At 40.6% G+C, this 19,379-nt stretch overlaps 1 protein-coding gene across 1 annotated transcript in view; it reads left to right on the top strand.

Annotated features, from left to right (window-relative positions):
• LOC308285620 (rap guanine nucleotide exchange factor 4-like) overlaps window positions 1-19,379 on the top strand; it is a gene marked incomplete at its 3' end in the record, with an annotated part of 103,222 nt that overhangs the window by 67,437 nt on the left and 16,406 nt on the right. Inside the window, exons 18-23 of the mRNA XM_080726433.1 lie at window positions 571-598; window positions 880-955; window positions 9,385-9,531; window positions 13,098-13,195; window positions 14,020-14,145; window positions 16,722-16,900. Of these exons, the coding sequence (XP_080582559.1) occupies window positions 571-598; window positions 880-955; window positions 9,385-9,531; window positions 13,098-13,195; window positions 14,020-14,145; window positions 16,722-16,900 (654 nt within the window). The remainder of the gene's footprint in view (window positions 1-570; window positions 599-879; window positions 956-9,384; window positions 9,532-13,097; window positions 13,196-14,019; window positions 14,146-16,721; window positions 16,901-19,379) is intronic.

Below are 19,379 nucleotides of genomic sequence, written 5' to 3'. Positions count from 1 at the left end.
TATCTAATGCCCATACATGGAGATCCCTATCTGAACCAGCACACAGTTAAAGGCCATGTCTTGGCCATCTGGCCAGTGATATATATCGATGACATCAGGGATCTTCATATATGGGCATAAAAGGGATTCTGGGGAATACCCATATAAGGACTTTTACATAGGTGATGTCACCTGTGATATCACCTGTGATGTCACAGTGACAAGGGAACCAAGCAATAGACTGTAAAAATGTGTACTGACTGGCTGGCTGGCTGGCTGGCTGGCTGACTGACTGACTGACTGACTGACTGACTGACTGACTGACTGACTGACTGACAGCTGACTGGCTGGCTGGCTGGCTGGCTGACTGACTGACTGACTGACTGACTGACTGACTGACTGGCTGGCTGACTGACTGACTGACTGACTGACTGACACAGACAGACAGACGGAGACAAGCTGCGACATTTCTCATGGTAAACTGCAACCTTCGGTCACAATCAATGTGATCATATATTCTATTATGTTATGTTATGAATATATGAACACTGAATTAATGCTGTGTTGTTGTTGTTGTTGTTGTTGTTTTAGTTCAGAAGAAGCCAAATCAGTGAAGAAGGTAAAGTTATGACTTTAAATATTAATGGAAGTTTATTTATGAAATATTAATGAATGTTTAGGTTCATATTATGATGTTTTACATATTAATCAGCTCTATGTTGGATGTAGAATATTAAAAATATTAATAATTATGAATGTTTTACATATTAATGAGCTCTATATGAATATTAATAATGTGTCCTGACAGAAAAGCCTCATCAGACAGTATATTTATGATATGCTACATATTAATGAGCTCTATATGAATATTAATAAGCTCTATATTAATAATTATAACAGAAAAGCCTCATCAGACAGTTCAGCAACGGAGAGGAGAGATTACAGAAGAAGCAGCCAATCAGAAACCAGGACGATAGTAAGTGTGACCTAACCCTTGATCCACGTGAGACACCGCCGAGTGAGTCGCCGTGTTGAGCGTTGTGAAGGTCGTTTGCAAGCCGACTCAGCACTGTTAGAATGTGTAAAGCAGGGGTCTAGAATAGTACGGGGACTGCCCCATAGGTCGAACTCCCGTTGGGTTGAACAGCGTCAGCAGGTTAGATAATCACCCGCGACCGTCAGCAGGTTAGATAATCACCCGCGTCACCGTTACTGAGGTTAGGATTAGGGTTTGGGTTAGAGTTTGGTGGTCGATCCAAAGGGTGTTCGACCTAATGACATGTTACCGAATAGTACATTGTTTTGTGAGGAATGCACTGTTAGAATGTGTTAAAGCAGGGTCTAGAATAGTACATTGTTGTGTGAGGAATGCACTGTTAGAATGTGTAAAGCAGGGTCTAGAATAGTACATTGTTTTGTGAGGAATGCACTGTTAGAATGTGTAAAGCAGGGTCTAGAATAGTACTTTGTTTTGTGAGGAATGCACTGTTAGAATGTGTAAAGCAGGGTCTAGAATAGTACATTGTTGTGTGAGGAATGCACTGTTAGAATGTGTTAAAGCAGGGTCTAGAATAGTACATTGTTTTGTGAGGAATGCACTGTTAGAATGTGTTAAAGCAGGGTCTAGAATAGTACTTTGTTTTGTGAGGAATGCACTGTTAGAATGTGTTAAAGCAGGGTCTAGAATAGTACATTGTTTTGTGAGGAATGCACTGTTAGAATGTGTAAAGCAGGGTCTAGAATAGTACATTGTTTTGTGAGGAATGCACTGTTAGAATGTGTTAAAGCAGGGTCTAGAATAGTACTTTGTTTTGTGAGGAATGCACTGTTAGAATGTGTTAAAGCAGGGTCTAGAATAGTACATTGTTTTGTGAGGAATGCACTGTTAGAATGTGTAAAGCAGGGTCTAGAATAGTACTTTGTTTTGTGAGAAATGCACTGTTAGAATGTGTTAAAGCAGGGTCTAGAATAGTACTTTGTTTTGTGAGGAATGCACTGTTAGAATGTGTTAAAGCAGGGTCTAGAATAGTACATTGTTTTGTGAGGAATGCACTGTTAGAATGTGTAAAGCAGGGTCTAGAATAGTACATTGTTTTGTGAGGAATGCACTGTTAGAATGTGTTAAAGCAGGGTCTAGAATAGTACATTGTTTTGTGAGGAATGCACTGTTAGAATGTGTTAAAGCAGGGTCTAGAATAGTACATTGTTTTGTGAGGAATGCACTGTTAGAATGTGTAAAGCAGGGTCTAGAATAGTACATTGTTTTGTGAGGAATGCACTGTTAGAATGTGTTAAAGCAGGGTCTAGAATAGTACATTGTTTTGTGAGGAATGCACTGTTAGAATGTGTTAAGGCAGGGTCTAGAATAGTACATTGTTTTGTGAGGAATGCACTGTTAGAATGTGTTAAAGCAGGGTCTAGAATAGTACTTTGTTTTGTGAGGAATGCACTGTTAGAATGCGTTAAAGCAGGGTCTAGAATAGTACATTGTTTTGTGAGGAATGCACTGTTAGAATGTGTAAAGCAGGGTCTAGAATAGTACATTGTTTTGTGAGGAATGCACAGTTAGAATGTGTAAAGCAGGGTCTAGAATAGTACTTTGTTTTGTGAGGAATGCACTGTTAGAATGTGTTAAAGCAGGGTCTAGAATAGTACATTGTTTTGTGAGGAATGCACTGTTAGAATGTGTTAAAGCAGGGTCTAGAATAGTACATTGTTTTGTGAGGAATGCACTGTTAGAATGCGTTAAAGCAGGGTCTAGAATAGTACATTGTTTTGTGAGGAATGCACTGTTAGAATGTGTAAAGCAGGGTCTAGAATAGTACATTGTTTTGTGAGGAATGCACTGTTAGAATGTGTAAAGCAGGGTCTAGAATAGTACATTGTTTTGTGAGGAATGCACTGTTAGAATGTGTTAAAGCAGGGTCTAGAATAGTACATTGTTTTGTGAGGAATGCACTGTTAGAATGTGTAAAGCAGGGTCTAGAATAGTACATTGTTTTGTGAGGAATGCACTGTTAGAATGTGTTAAAGCAGGGTCTAGAATAGTACTTTGTTTTGTGAGGAATGCACTGTTAGAATGTGTTAAAGCAGGGTCTAGAATAGTACATTGTTTTGTGAGGAATGCACTGTTAGAATGTGTAAAGCAGGGTCTAGAATAGTACTTTGTTTTGTGAGGAATGCACTGTTAGAATGTGTAAAGCAGGGTCTAGAATAGTACTTTGTTTTGTGAGGAATGCACTGTTAGAATGTGTTAAATCAGGGTCTAGAATAGTACTTTGTTGTTAGAATGTGTTAAAGCAGGGTCTAGAATAGTAAATTGTTTTGTGAGGAATGCACTGTTAGAATGTGTTAAAGCAGGGTCTAGAATAGTACTTTGTTTTGTGAGGAATGCACTGTTAGAATGTGTTAAAGCAGGGTCTAGAATAGTACATTGTTTTGTGAGGAATGCACTGTTAGAATGTGTTAAAGCAGGGTCTAGAATAGTACTTTGTTTTGTGAGGAATGCACTGTTAGAATGTGTTAAAGCAGGGTCTAGAATAGTACATTGTTTTGTGAGGAATGCACTGTTAGAATGTGTTAAAGCAGGGTCTAGAATAGTACTTTGTTTTGTGAGGAATGCACTGTTAGAATGTGTTAAAGCAGGGTCTAGAATAGTACATTGTTTTGTGAGGAATGCACTGTTAGAATGTGTAAAGCAGGGTCTAGAATAGTACTTTGTTTTGTGAGGAATGCACTGTTAGAATGTGTTAAAGCAGGGTCTAGAATAGTACATTGTTTTGTGAGGAATGCACTGTTAGAATGTGTAAAGCAGGGTCTAGAATAGTACATTGTTCTGTGAGGAATGCACTGTTAGAATGTGTAAAGCAGGGTCTAGAATAGTACTTTGTTTTGTGAGGAATGCACTGTTAGAATGTGTAAAGCAGGGTCTAGAATAGTACATTGTTTTGTGAGGAATGCACTGTTAGAATGTGTAAAGCAGGGTCTAGAATAGTACATTGTTTTGTGAGGAATGCACTGTTAGAATGTGTAAAGCAGGGTCTAGAATAGTACATTGTTTTGTGAGGAATGCACTGTTAGAATGTGTAAAGCAGGGTCTAGAATAGTACTTTGTTTTGTGAGGAATGCACTGTTAGAATGTGTTAAAGCAGGGTCTAGAATAGTACATTGTTTTGTGAGGAATGCACTGTTAGAATGTGTAAAGCAGGGTCTAGAATAGTACATTGTTTTGTGAGGAATGCACTGTTAGAATGTGTTAAAGCAGGGTCTAGAATAGTACATTGTTTTGTGAGGAATGCACTGTTAGAATGTGTTAAAGCAGGGTCTAGAATAGTACATTGTTGTGTGAGGAATGCACTGTTAGAATGTGTAAAGCAGGGTCTAGAATAGTACATTGTTTTGTGAGGAATGCACTGTTAGAATGTGTTAAAGCAGGGTCTAGAATAGTACATTGTTTTGTGAGGAATGCACTGTTAGAATGTGTTAAAGCAGGGTCTAGAATAGTACATTGTTTTGTGAGGAATGCACTGTTAGAATGTGTTAAAGCAGGGTCTAGAATAGTACATTGTTTTGTGAGGAATGCACTGTTAGAATGTGTTAAAGCAGGGTCTAGAATAGTACATTGTTTTGTGAGGAATGCACTGTTAGAATGTGTAAAGCAGGGTCTAGAATAGTACTTTGTTTTGTGAGGAATGCACTGTTAGAATGTGTAAAGCAGGGTCTAGAATAGTACATTGTTTTGTGAGGAATGCACTGTTAGAATGTGTAAAGCAGGGTCTAGAATAGTACATTGTTTTGTGAGGAATGCACTGTTAGAATGTGTAAAGCAGGGTCTAGAATAGTACATTGTTTTGTGAGGAATGCACTGTTAGAATGTGTTAAAGCAGGGTCTAGAATAGTACTTTGTTTTGTGAGGAATGCACTGTTAGAATGTGTTAAAGCAGGGTCTAGAATAGTACATTGTTTTGTGAGGAATGCACTGTTAGAATGTGTTAAAGCAGGGTCTAGAATAGTACATTGTTTTGTGAGGAATGCACTGTTAGAATGTGTAAAGCAGGGTCTAGAATAGTACATTGTTGTGTGAGGAATGCACTGTTAGAATGTGTAAAGCAGGGTCTAGAATAGTACATTGTTTTGTGAGGAATGCACTGTTAGAATGTGTAAAGCAGGGTCTAGAATAGTACTTTGTTGTGTGAGGAATGCACTGTTAGAATGTGTAAAGCAGGGTCTAGAATAGTACTTTGTTGTGTGAGGAATGCACTGTTAGAATGTGTAAAGCAGGGTCTAGAATAGTACATTGTTTTGTGAGGAATGCACTGTTAGAATGTGTTAAAGCAGGGTCTAGAATAGTACATTGTTGTGTGAGGAATGCACTGTTAGAATGTGTTAAAGCAGGGTCTAGAATAGTACATTGTTTTGTGAGGAATGCACTGTTAGAATGTGTAAAGCAGGGTCTAGAATAGTACATTGTTTTGTGAGGAATGCACTGTTAGAATGTGTTAAAGCAGGGTCTAGAATAGTACATTGTTGTGTGAGGAATGCACTGTTAGAATGTGTTAAAGCAGGGTCTAGAATAGTACATTGTTGTGTGAGGAATGCACTGTTAGAATGTGTTAAAGCAGGGTCTAGAATAGTACATTGTTGTGTGAGGAATGCACTGTTAGAATGTGTAAAGCAGGGTCTAGAATAGTACATTGTTGTGTGAGGAATGCACTGTTAGAATGTGTTAAAGCAGGGTCTAGAATAGTACATTGTTTTGTGAGAAATGCACTGTTAGAATGTGTTAAAGCAGGGTCTAGAATAGTACATTGTTTTGTGAGGAATGCACTGTTAGAATGTGTAAAGCAGGGTCTAGAATAGTACATTGTTTTGTGAGGAATGCACTGTTAGAATGTGTTAAAGCAGGGTCTAGAATAGTACATTGTTTTGTGAGGAATGCACTGTTAGAATGTGTAAAGCAGGGTCTAGAATAGTACATTGTTTTGTGAGAAATGCACTGTTAGAATGTGTTAAAGCAGGGTCTAGAATAGTACATTGTTTTGTGAGGAATGCACTGTTAGAATGTGTAAAGCAGGGTCTAGAATAGTACATTGTTTTGTGAGGAATGCACTGTTAGAATGTGTTAAAGCAGGGTCTAGAATAGTACATTGTTTTGTGAGGAATGCACTGTTAGAATGTGTAAAGCAGGGTCTAGAATAGTACATTGTTTTGTGAGGAATGCACTGTTAGAATGTGTTAAAGCAGGGTCTAGAATAGTACATTGTTTTGTGAGGAATGCACTGTTAGAATGTGTTAAAGCAGGGTCTAGAATAGTACATTGTTTTGTGAGGAATGCACTGTTAGAATGTGTAAAGCAGGGTCTAGAATAGTACATTGTTGTGTGAGGAATGCACTGTTAGAATGTGTAAAGCAGGGTCTAGAATAGTACATTGTTTTGTGAGGAATGCACTGTTAGAATGTGTAAAGCAGGGTCTAGAATAGTACTTTGTTGTGTGAGGAATGCACTGTTAGAATGTGTAAAGCAGGGTCTAGAATAGTACTTTGTTGTGTGAGGAATGCACTGTTAGAATGTGTAAAGCAGGGTCTAGAATAGTACATTGTTTTGTGAGGAATGCACTGTTAGAATGTGTTAAAGCAGGGTCTAGAATAGTACATTGTTGTGTGAGGAATGCACTGTTAGAATGTGTTAAAGCAGGGTCTAGAATAGTACATTGTTTTGTGAGGAATGCACTGTTAGAATGTGTAAAGCAGGGTCTAGAATAGTACATTGTTTTGTGAGGAATGCACTGTTAGAATGTGTTAAAGCAGGGTCTAGAATAGTACATTGTTGTGTGAGGAATGCACTGTTAGAATGTGTTAAAGCAGGGTCTAGAATAGTACATTGTTGTGTGAGGAATGCACTGTTAGAATGTGTAAAGCAGGGTCTAGAATAGTACATTGTTGTGTGAGGAATGCACTGTTAGAATGTGTTAAAGCAGGGTCTAGAATAGTACATTGTTTTGTGAGAAATGCACTGTTAGAATGTGTTAAAGCAGGGTCTAGAATAGTACATTGTTTTGTGAGGAATGCACTGTTAGAATGTGTAAAGCAGGGTCTAGAATAGTACATTGTTTTGTGAGGAATGCACTGTTAGAATGTGTTAAAGCAGGGTCTAGAATAGTACATTGTTTTGTGAGGAATGCACTGTTAGAATGTGTAAAGCAGGGTCTAGAATAGTACATTGTTTTGTGAGAAATGCACTGTTAGAATGTGTTAAAGCAGGGTCTAGAATAGTACATTGTTTTGTGAGGAATGCACTGTTAGAATGTGTAAAGCAGGGTCTAGAATAGTACATTGTTTTGTGAGGAATGCACTGTTAGAATGTGTTAAAGCAGGGTCTAGAATAGTACATTGTTTTGTGAGGAATGCACTGTTAGAATGTGTAAAGCAGGGTCTAGAATAGTACATTGTTTTGTGAGGAATGCACTGTTAGAATGTGTAAAGCAGGGTCTAGAATAGTACATTGTTTTGTGAGGAATGCACTGTTAGAATGTGTAAAGCAGGGTCTAGAATAGTACATTGTTTTGTGAGGAATGCACTGTTAGAATGTGTAAAGCAGGGTCTAGAATAGTACATTGTTGTGTGAGGAATGCACTGTTAGAATGTGTTAAAGCAGGGTCTAGAATAGTACTTTGTTGTGTGAGGAATGCACTGTTAGAATGTGTAAAGCAGGGTCTAGAATAGTACATTGTTTTGTGAGGAATGCACTGTTAGAATGTGTAAAGCAGGGTCTAGAATAGTACATTGTTTTGTGAGGAATGCACTGTTAGAATGTGTTAAAGCAGGGTCTAGAATAGTACATTGTTGTGTGAGGAATGCACTGTTAGAATGTGTAAAGCAGGGTCTAGAATAGTACTTTGTTGTGTGAGGAATGCACTGTTAGAATGTGTAAAGCAGGGTCTAGAATAGTACATTGTTGTGTGAGGAATGCACTGTTAGAATGTGTAAAGCAGGGTCTAGAATAGTACATTGTTGTGTGAGGAATGCTTCTGCTACCGACTGCCACTCAACGTGACTGTAGTGGGTTGGGCTTAGCCTGGTTAATAAACCAGACTGCACAACACCACCCCCTGTTGGTAGTGGTGGTGTTGTGGTCTGGCCCTTCACATTAAATAATCTTTTTCCACCAGCCCTCAGAGAGGGCGAGCCAATCAGGGCTGTAGGCTTGGGGCACGTGGTGGGTGGTGGCCTGGTTCAAAACCATTCAGCCAATCAGGCGAGTCTGTGTGTATTCAAACACATTCTCCCCTCCACTCTTATTACAGACATCAAACAGATTGTAGTCTTTGATGCTTTCCGTGACTTACAAGCTATTGGCACTTGTATGGCTCAATCAATTACAGCAGCTCACAAGCCCTTTGAAGTTCAGAGGGAGCAATTAAGAGCAAGTCAACTTAACATTTTTTTAAACCACCCCTTGGAAATGAAAATTCTGCTCCCGAGGCCAGACTAATATCCAACACGCAGTGAGGAATTAGTATGAGCAACGCCAGGCTAGGTTGGGCTGCTGCATGCAAGGCTTTCAGCCAATCGAACGCGGGGAGGGTGGAGCTAGACAGAATCTTGAGAGGCTGGTAGGCAGTGTTGGGAAAGTTCACTTTCAAAATGAACTAGTTCAAGTTCAAGTTCAGAACTTCTAAAATGAACTAGTTAATTTCATAGTTCATAATTCTACATTTTGAAGTAAAGTTCATGGTTCCTCAAAATTAACTAACTTAGTTCTTTTTCGTTCTTTTTTTAACCATAATATTTTTATACTTTTGGCTAATCAAATGTATTTTTTTTAGATATTGCTGCAAGCTATTATTTGTCAAAACTATTGACACAGCCCATATAGAACCACACACAGCAATTATTTCATCCAACTTAACATTGAAGTGCCCACAATATTTAGGTGCCCAGTCTTCCTGCATTGTGGAGCCAGAGGTTTCTAAACGTCGCGCACATCTTCATGTTTCACACAGCGTTTGATGGGAAGAGAAGCACCCAGGCAGACAGCACCGTGGCGCTCACATATCAACTTTCACGAGGTTTGCGAGGCTGCAACTGGGTGATGTTGGGGCATGTGAATGAAAAGAGAGATGTGAGGACAGACCCGCATTAATGCGTTCCACAATAGCGTTCATCAAGCGGAAAACAAAGAACGTTCAGTTCACGTTCGCCCAAAATATGAACGTGTTCATGAATGATCGTTCATTGAACGCGTTCGGGTACAACACTGCTGGTATTACTGCGTCCGCCTGCGTACGCGTCGCAGTTGATTCCATGTCAAAAATAATTTGTGGTAAAAAGAAACCTTTAAAAAGTGTGCGTGTGCACGTGCGTGCGTGTGCGTGCGTGTGTGTGTGTGCGTGTGCGTGCGTGCAGTCCTCTTAAAGGTGTACTGCAGTGACCACACCTACTCCACGGTCAGGGTTGCCGTGGCAGCAACATGCAGGGAGGTGATTGGTGCAGTGGCCGACAAGCTGGCCACCAACGACGAGCTGCTATTGGTCCATCTCAGCTCCGCTGGCGGTGAGCGGCCAATCACAGTTCACTTCTGTTTGCATGACATTTTCTAGATCTGGAAGAAAAGTGGGTGAGAATAACTACATTTAGTACCACATGTACACTCTCAGAGTTACAGAGCTGTAAGGGTCCATTTGGTTCCATTTGTACACTCTCAGAGTTACAGAGCTGTAAGGGTCCATTTGGTTCCATTTGTACACTCTCAGAGTTACAGAGCTGTATGGGTCCATTTGGTTCCATTTGTACACTCTCAGAGTCACAGAGCTGTAAGGGTCCATTTGGTTCCATTTGTACACTCTCAGAGTCACAGAGCTGTAAGGGTCCATTTGGTTCCATTTGTACACTCTCAGAGTCACAGAGCCGTAAGGGTCCATTTGGTTCCATTTGTACACTCTCAGAGTTACAGGGTCAGCACTCTGACTCTGTTTGAGCAGAATGTGAAGAAAGCTTTGATTGATTGATTGATTGATTGATTGATTGATTGATTGATTGAATATTTTATTAGACAAAAATGGAGAACAGTACAAATACAGTCAATACAATAGAGTAACGAAGTCATGACGTGACTCGCTCATCCCACGGTTCCAAGGAAGTAATTCTCTATGGAGAATAACATTGAGTCATCTTAAAATCCTCTCATATGTGTCCCAGGCTGGTGAAACCGTCCTAATGTCGCCAATTTTAAAACGGCAGAAAAGTGAGAAAATGAAGTCAAAGTCGTTTTTTGTATTTTTCGTTTTTTTCAAATTCACACAAGTTCGAATTTATAACAAGGGTTTCGTGTCAAAAGATAGTTGTTTTGAGGTATTACAATGGCTAGTTTTATTTGTTAAACTAGGCTGCTTTTGGAAGAAACTGTACGTGGTTTTTGGGGGAGGAGAGATAGCGCTCTGAAAAGTAATTGTCTCGTATTTCACGCTTTGAGCACCGCCCATACAGTGGTGCATCTGGTTCTCTAGTGTGTAAACACATCTCAGTGACTAACTTCATCTCGCTAATGTTATTGGTTTGCATAAGACAGTATTCTGGAAGGATTTATTTTTTGATTTATACGTTGTGATCTGACTCTCCGAGTCGCTATCGGGCACACAGAGACGCAGCGATGATGTCTTCTCGTAATGGAACAGCCGGCGCTAATGGGAAGCTAACGTTAGCTACACGCTAACGCTGGCTGTTTATTATGAGAAGCAGTGGCTAACGGCAAACGCTAACGTTAGCTAGCGCTAACTGCAGGCATGAAGGCATCGTATACACAACTGGAATTGTTGCTCTTCTACAAGCTCACAACGCGAGGAGTTTAAGTCTGTCAGAACCATCAGATGATCGTTCTGACTGAAGTTACACAAACACTGATTATGCTACATTTGGCACAGTTAGCCCGACCAATTTAGATAGGGCTCGAGCCTGGTGTGGAGCAGTTAATCCTATTTGCTACGTACGTCTACAAAAACGTTCATATTTCAAAGATAAAGTGCTTACTGAAGTCTCACAGATGTCACAGTATGGTACGCTCAAGCAGAATTACCCGTATCTTTCGTATTGTTTAATAAACAGCATTTTAATCCGATCAGATGCCATTTTCTGTTGTTTTTCAGCCATGCGACCCCATCGGTTGCGAGGTGTACTGCACTTAGATACATTAATACCTTTTTAAGGAAACGCCGACCGATCGGATTAAAATGCTCCTCGTTAAATAATACGATCATTACGGGACATTCTGCTGGAGCGTACCCTATGGTGACATCCGTGAGCCTTCACTAAGCAATTTATCTTTGTAATCTGACCGTTTGTGTAGACGTACGTAGCAAATTGGTTAAACTGCTCAACAGCAGATTGTGTTGAATTCACGGTTGGCGCAGCGTAGCGTCTTTACATTTAGCCCAATAATGCTAAATCACAATAACTAAAGTTTAAAACATACATGAACCACTTTAGCCCTATGTTATACAAAGGCTATTTGAAAATAGCCAATCTACAAGCTCACAACGCATTGCGGTGCGACGCGTTGTGAGCTTGTAGATCTGCTATTTTCAAACATTTTTGTACTTTTACTTTTGGTACTTTAAGTACATTTGGATACCAATACTTTTGTACTTTTACTCAAGTACATTTTTTAATTCTGGACTTTTACTTGTAACAGAGTGATTCTACATTGCAGTATTGATACTTTTACTTAATTATAAAATGTAGGTACTTTTGTAATACACTATTTTAGTGAAAAATAAAAACTACAAAAAGAAGAAAATGACAGGATGAGCATATAAGGAGGGGAGGAGGTAGAAAAGACCACTGGCCACTATTTCTGACATGGCTGCAAGCACTATAGCACAATATATTACCACAGGTCTACTACTAAATAGTAGTTTTAAATAATTGTAGTGGAATAAAAGTACATTTGAAGTTGACAGCTATACCACTGTGGGTGTGGTTTGACTTGGGGGGAGTGATTTAGGGGTGTAGGTAAGTACCTATTGTCCCTCCCATTGTCACACCCACTTCTGGCTACTTAGAGGTGTAAAAATGTTCCTTGGATTCAAATGGCCTTTTAAGCACTTTGGGGTTTATGGTGCAACAAGTTTAAAATGTCCATAACTTCTTCAAATATGCTCCAATTTCAACAAATGATACATCATATGAAAGCTTAGACTCTGTACTTGGATAATCTGTACAAAAAAGAAAAATGACCAATGCAGACATAAGGAACAAAGTACCAGACCTAGTCACATATAAGCATTGTGGTCCAAAAATAAACAAACGGTCTTCTAGATATTGTCGTGGAGGAGGCTCTGTATGGTGTATGATAGTCAGTCACTCATATTTGATAAAGCCTGTTTCTGGTGAAAATTTAACTAATTGGGCGACAGTAACATTAGCGTTTTCTCACCATCAGTTGATTCTTCATATCCATATCAAACCACTGAGATCATTTGTTTATAATTGGAACACAGTTCTTATATGACGCCATATGAAAAAAAAGTCTATGGGAATTCAGAATGGGGGAAGAAAACCAGGTAGGATGGGTAAATTACGTCACACTTCACTACTCTATTGAAATGTAGTACAGTACAAGTACAGTTAAGCCCTTTGCACACAGGCGCGTTTATCCGCACGGATAAAACAGACAATTTCAGTTTTTAAAAAGAAAACAAGATTCTCTACCACATGCACACCGGATCCGAATTAGCCGTGTGACGAGTGGCTGCGGCCGTGCGTTTTTTTCTCGATCGAACCCAGTTCGATTCGTGCGTCTTGTCGCATGTGGTAAAAAACTCATCACTCCTTTTATGACTCCTTTTGGGATCCGCAGCGTCGATTCCACACAGCCTTGCACACCAAATCCAATGCGTTTTATTCATGCAGCAAACGAGAAAAAAGAAAACGCAACTGTCCTGTGTGCAAACGGCTTAAAACACCCTGCCTAAAGGAACATCACAAATAAGACCTTTTACGGTCTTTTTTACGTCAGAAGTCCTTGGTATTTAATTCATGGACGTAACAAATATTTTTTTATAAAACACTATGATTGGTTTGTTGTTTACTGTAGTTTATGTATTATTGTTTTGTTGTCACAGAGAAGCTGCTGCTGAAACCCAACGATGTGTCGGTGTTTTCTACGCTGGGCGTCAACGGTCGTCTGTTCTCCTGCCCTCGAGACCAGCTCAACGCCCTGGTGAGACCTGTGCGTGTGTGCGTGTGTGTGTGTGTGTGTGTGTGTGTGTGTGTGTGTGTGTGTGTGTGTGTGTGTGTGTGTGTGTGTGTGTGTGTGTGTGTGTGTGTGTGTGTGTGTGTGTGTGTGTGCGTGCGTGCGCGCGCGTGCGTGTGCGTGCGTGTGCGTGCGTGGCCGTTCAAAGCCTTTTATTTCATGTAGAGAATGAATACAACCATGATGATCTGTGTGTTAGTTATGGTCCATAGAAAACACATGATCTGTGGTAAGTTATGTGATTTTTGCAAGTCGACTCGACTCAGTAAAAAGTTGAGTTGAAGTCGACTTTATCGTTTCATCACATCACACACGACCCCCCAATTATTTTGGGGGGTCCCCAGATGATTAACTTAATGTGCAACATTGTTTTCTCTCTCAACAGTAAACAAACCAACATAGAGTTTAAGTGTATAGAGGGTATCTGCACATTTCTGAAGTGACAATTTAAGGACCTTTTAATACCTCTGAAATGAGAAATGACAAATTAAACATTGGCCAAATTGTCAAATACATATATCGAGGCAGAAATTGTGAAAATAGCAGATCTACATGCTCACAACGCCTCGCGATGATATGCTATTTTCACAATAGAACGTTTTTTTTTTCCAACTTCGACTTTCTCTGGTGGGAGTCGACTTGTGTAATGAAGTCGACTGAGTCGACTTGTCGACTTTTTCGTTAATGCCCTAGTGTGTGTGTGTGTGTGTGTGTGTGCGTGTGTGCGTGTGTGCGTGTGTGCGTGCGTGTGTGCGTGCGTGCGTGCGTGCGTGCGTGCGTGTGTGCACCAGACTCCTCTCCCAGACCAGGAAGGACCCTCCGGAGGCTCCATGTCCAGCTTTGAGCTGATGAGTTCTAAAGACCTGGCCTACCAGATGACCCTGTACGACTGGGAGCTCTTCTACTGTGTACATGAGGTAAACCTGACCCTTAAAGGACAACTTTGTTTTTTTACAACAAGGGTTCATATTTTAGATTGTAATTAGAGAAAAGAAAAAGTGAGTGTGAAAATGTTTTCATTTGCTTCGTTCTATTGTTTTACCGTGCTAAAATGTGGGGCATGCGTACGCATGGGGGCATGCGTACAAGTGGCCAAATATGTCTTTTTAGACACAGTAAGCCAGCAGTTTCTTTATTGCTATTTACAGTGACACTTCTAGCCCCATAAGTAACATCTAACCATGAAAGTTTGCGTTGTATCTTGGGAATGGGCTTATTCTGTGTAAAATGACATATTTAGCCACTTGTACGCATGCCCCCAACCACTGAAATAAGAATCTCTAAAACAATAGAAATAAGTAAATGAAAATGTTTTAACACTCATCTTGTATATTCTTTCATTACAATCTAAAATATGAACCCTTGTTGTAAAAAACTAAAGTTGTCCTTTAACCTCTAAAGTACCGTGCATAGTAGTACATAAGGACCGCAGGAATACACAAGAAACGGAGGGGGAGAGAGATTTAATCCGGTTGCTCCGTAGGTCCGTATGTAATCATCTCTGTCTGTAACCTTACGGACAACACTCAACCCGACGGATTAAAACCGATAAAGATGTACGTACGCTTGAACTACCCGTGGTGAGCTTTTGTCAACCGTGGCAGTAGTGAGGACAATTACTTATGACAGCGGTTCTGAAACTATGTGTCCCAACAAGAAATATAATTTAGCAAGAAACAGGAAAAAAGGAACGTCATTGCAATCACTGAAGAGGACGTCTGGACTCCTCACAGGCTCAAACGGCTTTATTGGCATGAGAAAACATACAGACAAACGCATGCACGCACACTCTGTACCTCGGTCCCTCGCGGAGTTGCATTTACCGCGATAACGTTGCCGACAGACAGCAGCTTATACCAAACATCACGTCGTCGTCGGATCAAGAAATTCTGTGGTTCTTCATATTTTGGCAAAAAAAAAAATGCTTCGTTTTTTACACGTGTGTGCTGTGCAGAACCACGTCCATGTGGCGCAAAATTGGAGCGGAGAGCGGGTCGGCACATAAATAACGTAGAGAGGAACTATGCATGTCGATGGATCTACCGTACGTATGTCGATGGATCTACCGTACGTATGTCGATGGATCTACCGTACGTATGTCGATGGATCTACCGTACGTATGTCGATGGATCTACTGTACGTACTCTCTCACCCAAAAACGTACACAAAATCACGCATACGTAACTATAAACGGCCCTTTACCCTAACCCTAACCAGATGACCCTGTATGACTGGGAACTGTTCTACTGTGTACATGAGGTAACCCTCTGACCTTAACCTCTGACCCTAACCCTAACCAGATGACCCTGTATGACTGGGAACTGTTCCACAGCATGAGCTGCTGTACCAGACATTTGGTTTCTCTCTCCACAGCATGAGACGCTTTTTAGACCATTTATAGATGCATTTTTAGACGCTTTTTAGGCACAACTTTTTAGACTCTTTTTTAGAAGTTTTTTAGACACTTTTTAGACACTTTTTAGAAGATTTTTAGCAACCTTTTTAGACACTTTTTAGACACTTTTTAGAAGATTTTTAGCAACTTTTTTCAGGAACTTTTTAGACACTTTTTAGAAGATTTTTAGCAACTTTTTTAGACACTTTTAGACACTTTTTAGAAGATTTTTAGCAACTTTTTTTAGACACTTTTTAGACACTTTTTAGAAGATTTTTAGCAACTTTTTTCAGGCACTTTTTAGACACTTTTTAGCTCAGTCGGTGCCATATTTAAAGTGGGACCTCTTATATTGCCATTTCGCCAACAAAGGGTTAAAAAAATAGTGTGCACGGGTGCACAATAGGGTGCACACATTCGTGCACAGATCATGCACTATGCATGTGCATGCTTTTCACAGCTTTCAAACAAAAACATCCGCTTGGAAATCCGTTCAGGCATTCAGGAGAAAATAGCCCTTATGTTTTCTTCAAATGTAAACAAACATGGCTGCCATGTTTGAAAGATGTGGTTGGTATGGGGGTTAAACATGCAATTTCGCGATCGCGATCATGCCTAGTACATTGGTGGAGGTCCAATTTTTTTTTTTTGAAAAAAATCTTTTTGAAAAAAAAAAAAAATCTTTTTTTTTTATTATTTATTTAAAAAAGACGTTCAGAAGACGTCTGGCAGGGAGGTCCATAGTTAAAAAGACGTTTTTATTATAGAGAACGTTTTTTTTTTGGCAGGGTATGAGTTAGAAGATTTTTAGCAACTTTTTTAGACACTTTTTAGAAGATTTTTAGCAACTTTTTTAGACACTTTTTAGACACTTTTTAGAAGATTTTTAGCAACTTTTTCAGACACTTTGTAGACACTTTTTAGAAGATTTTTAGCAACTTTTTTAGACACTATTTAGACTCTTTTTGTAGAAGTTTTTTTAGACACTTTTTAGACACTTTAGAAGATTTTTAGCAACTTTTTTAGACACTTTTTAGACACTTTTTTAGACACTTTTAGACACGTTTTAGACATTTTGGTTTCTGTCTCTCTCCACAGCATGAGCTGCTGTACCAGACCTTCGGGGCTCAGAGCTTCAGGAGGACCAGGGCCAACCTGGAGCTGTTCGTGCGGAGGTTCAACGAGGTGCAGCTGTGGGTGGTGACGGAGGTGTGTCTGTGTGGCCAGCTGAGCAAGAGAGTCCAGCTGCTGAAGAAGTTCATCAAGATCGCCGCACAGTGAGTACAACTGGGCCTGTCACCATTAGTACATAATCCTCTAGGGCAGGGGTTTTCAAAGTGGGTGACGGGGCACCCTGGGGTGCCGTGACGGCAGTCCAGGGGTGCTGCGAGATAATTTGATAATATTTGGAAACTTGAAAAAATATTATTTAGTATAATTTTAAACTTGAAGTACAAAGTTATTTTCAGTCAGTTCTAACCAAAAAGGCTCTTATCTCAACGTTTTCCTCGCAACATAATCACTAAAATATCGTCACTGTCGGGCAGAAACCTCGTATCTCCAAGTTTCAAATGTGTCTTTTGGTAAAGCAAAGCCCTGCTTCATCATACAAGACTGTCACACAAAACTATTGAAAACAGCAGATCTACAAGCACACAACGCCTCGCGATACGCGGCGTTGTGTGCTTGTAGATCGGCTGTTGTAGATCGGCTGTTGTAGATCGGTGTGCTTGTAGATCACTAGTTTAGTACGTTTTATCTATCTATAAATGCGACAAATCTCTGTCTGCATGCGTGTCTGTGTGTATGTATCTCGCGAACCGTTCGTCCCACCGGCTTCAGATTCGGCACGCGCGCTCCCCGTCGCGGCGCGGAGTGCAGTGCCGAGCCTCGACCCGACCCGACCCGACGCGCGGTTTTCAGAAACCGACGCGAAACGTTCGGAATCTCCTTATGCGGAGCTGATGGTTGACGTCACGCTGTTCCGGAGGAAATCGGCGCAAGCGCTGACTCATTGTGACATCACTTCATAAAAGGCTCTGACATCACGTACGCCACATGAGTCAACAAAAAAAGGACGCAGATAGACATATCTCCGTATATGTATGCCACATGAGTCAACAAGAAATGGACGCAGATAGACAGATATCTCTGTATATGGGCATAAAAGGAACAAAGACAGATACAGAGATCTCCATATATGGGCATAGGCAAACAGATGGTCAAAACGGGTCCTATGGGGTTTGCAATAACGGGTGGGGCATTCATTCCCGATTTCAAATTTGGCACGCACGTTCCCCGCCACAGCAGGTAGTGCAGTGCTTGGCTTCGACCCGACCCGATCCGCGATTTTCTGGAACCAGCACGAAAGGTTCGGATTCTGATGTCTGACATCAGGGTTTTCCTGAACCGGCACTGGGTCTGCATAGATCTCCATATATGGGCATAAAATTGATGCAGACAGACAGATACATATCTCCATATATGGGCATAAATGGACACAGGCAAACAGATGGTCAAAGATCTCCATATATGGGCATAAAATGGACACAGACAGACAGATACAGATATCTCCATATATGGTCATAAATGGACACAGGCAAACAGATGGTCAAAACGGGTCGTATGACAACAGGTATAATGGGGTTTGTATTAAAGGGGGAACCGGCACTGTGTCTGCAAAAAGGACGCAGATAGACATATCTCCGTATATATACGCCACATGAAACCGGCACTGTGTCTGCAACACAGTCGGAGGCACAGACAGATACAGAGATCTCCATAATGGGCATAAAGGGACACAGACAAACAGATGGAGGAGGAGAGAAACATAAGACAAGCAACAAATAGTGTGACTGGGAGGACATCGATTATGCAGATTTAAATGACTTTACAGCTTTTGCTGAATAGAACAAGGATCGGTAGTCGAGATCTGGGTTGGCTGAGGTGCAGACGGAGGAGACAAACATAAGACAAGCTAAATCAACAGCACAAGACTGACAAAAAACAGGTTCTCCAAAAAAAGAAAATAAAAGAGACAAAGACAAACTTAAGACAAGCAAAAAAGCGTGGGACTGGGAGGATGACTTGAATGATGCAGATTTAAGCAGGCTGCGTATTCTGCTTAAAGAAGAAACAAACAAAAACAAAATTTCATATATGGGCTAAAAATGGACGCAGATAAACAGATATCTCCATATATGGGCATATACGGAAATAAAAGGGACACAGACAGACAGATACAGAGATCTCCATACATGGGCATAAAATGGACCCAGAACTGTATCTGCAGTGATCTCCATAAATGGACATAAAATGGACGGCGACAGACAGACAGATACAGATATCTCCATATATGGGCATAAATGGACACAGGCAAACAGATGGTCAAAACGAGTCCTATGACAACAGGTATAATGGGGTTTGCATTAAAGGGCGGGGCATTCATTCCCTATTTACATCGTTCCCGAGTTGGCCAGGTCGCCGGCTAGACGCTGCCCAGCTTCAAGTAGATGATACATACAAAACGAACGGTTTTGGACATACAAGGTTTCCACCCGACAACGACGATATGCTATAAATATAAGGTGCTGGGAGTGTAAATTATAATGTAGGGGTGCCTCGGATTAAAACATATTTATGGGGTGCCCTGAGACAAAAATGTTTGGGAACCCCTGCTCTAGGGCATGGGTCTTCAACAGGGGTCCATGACCCCTAGGAGGTCCTCAGCGTTACTACAGGGGGTCCTCAGAGTTA

This window comes from Nannobrachium achirus, assembly GCF_963921795.1.
Source record: "Nannobrachium achirus genome assembly, chromosome: 5".
In the NCBI taxonomy this organism is placed as follows: domain Eukaryota; kingdom Metazoa; phylum Chordata; class Actinopteri; order Myctophiformes; family Myctophidae; genus Nannobrachium; species Nannobrachium achirus.
This window is presented reverse-complemented; position numbering and strand designations above follow the sequence as displayed.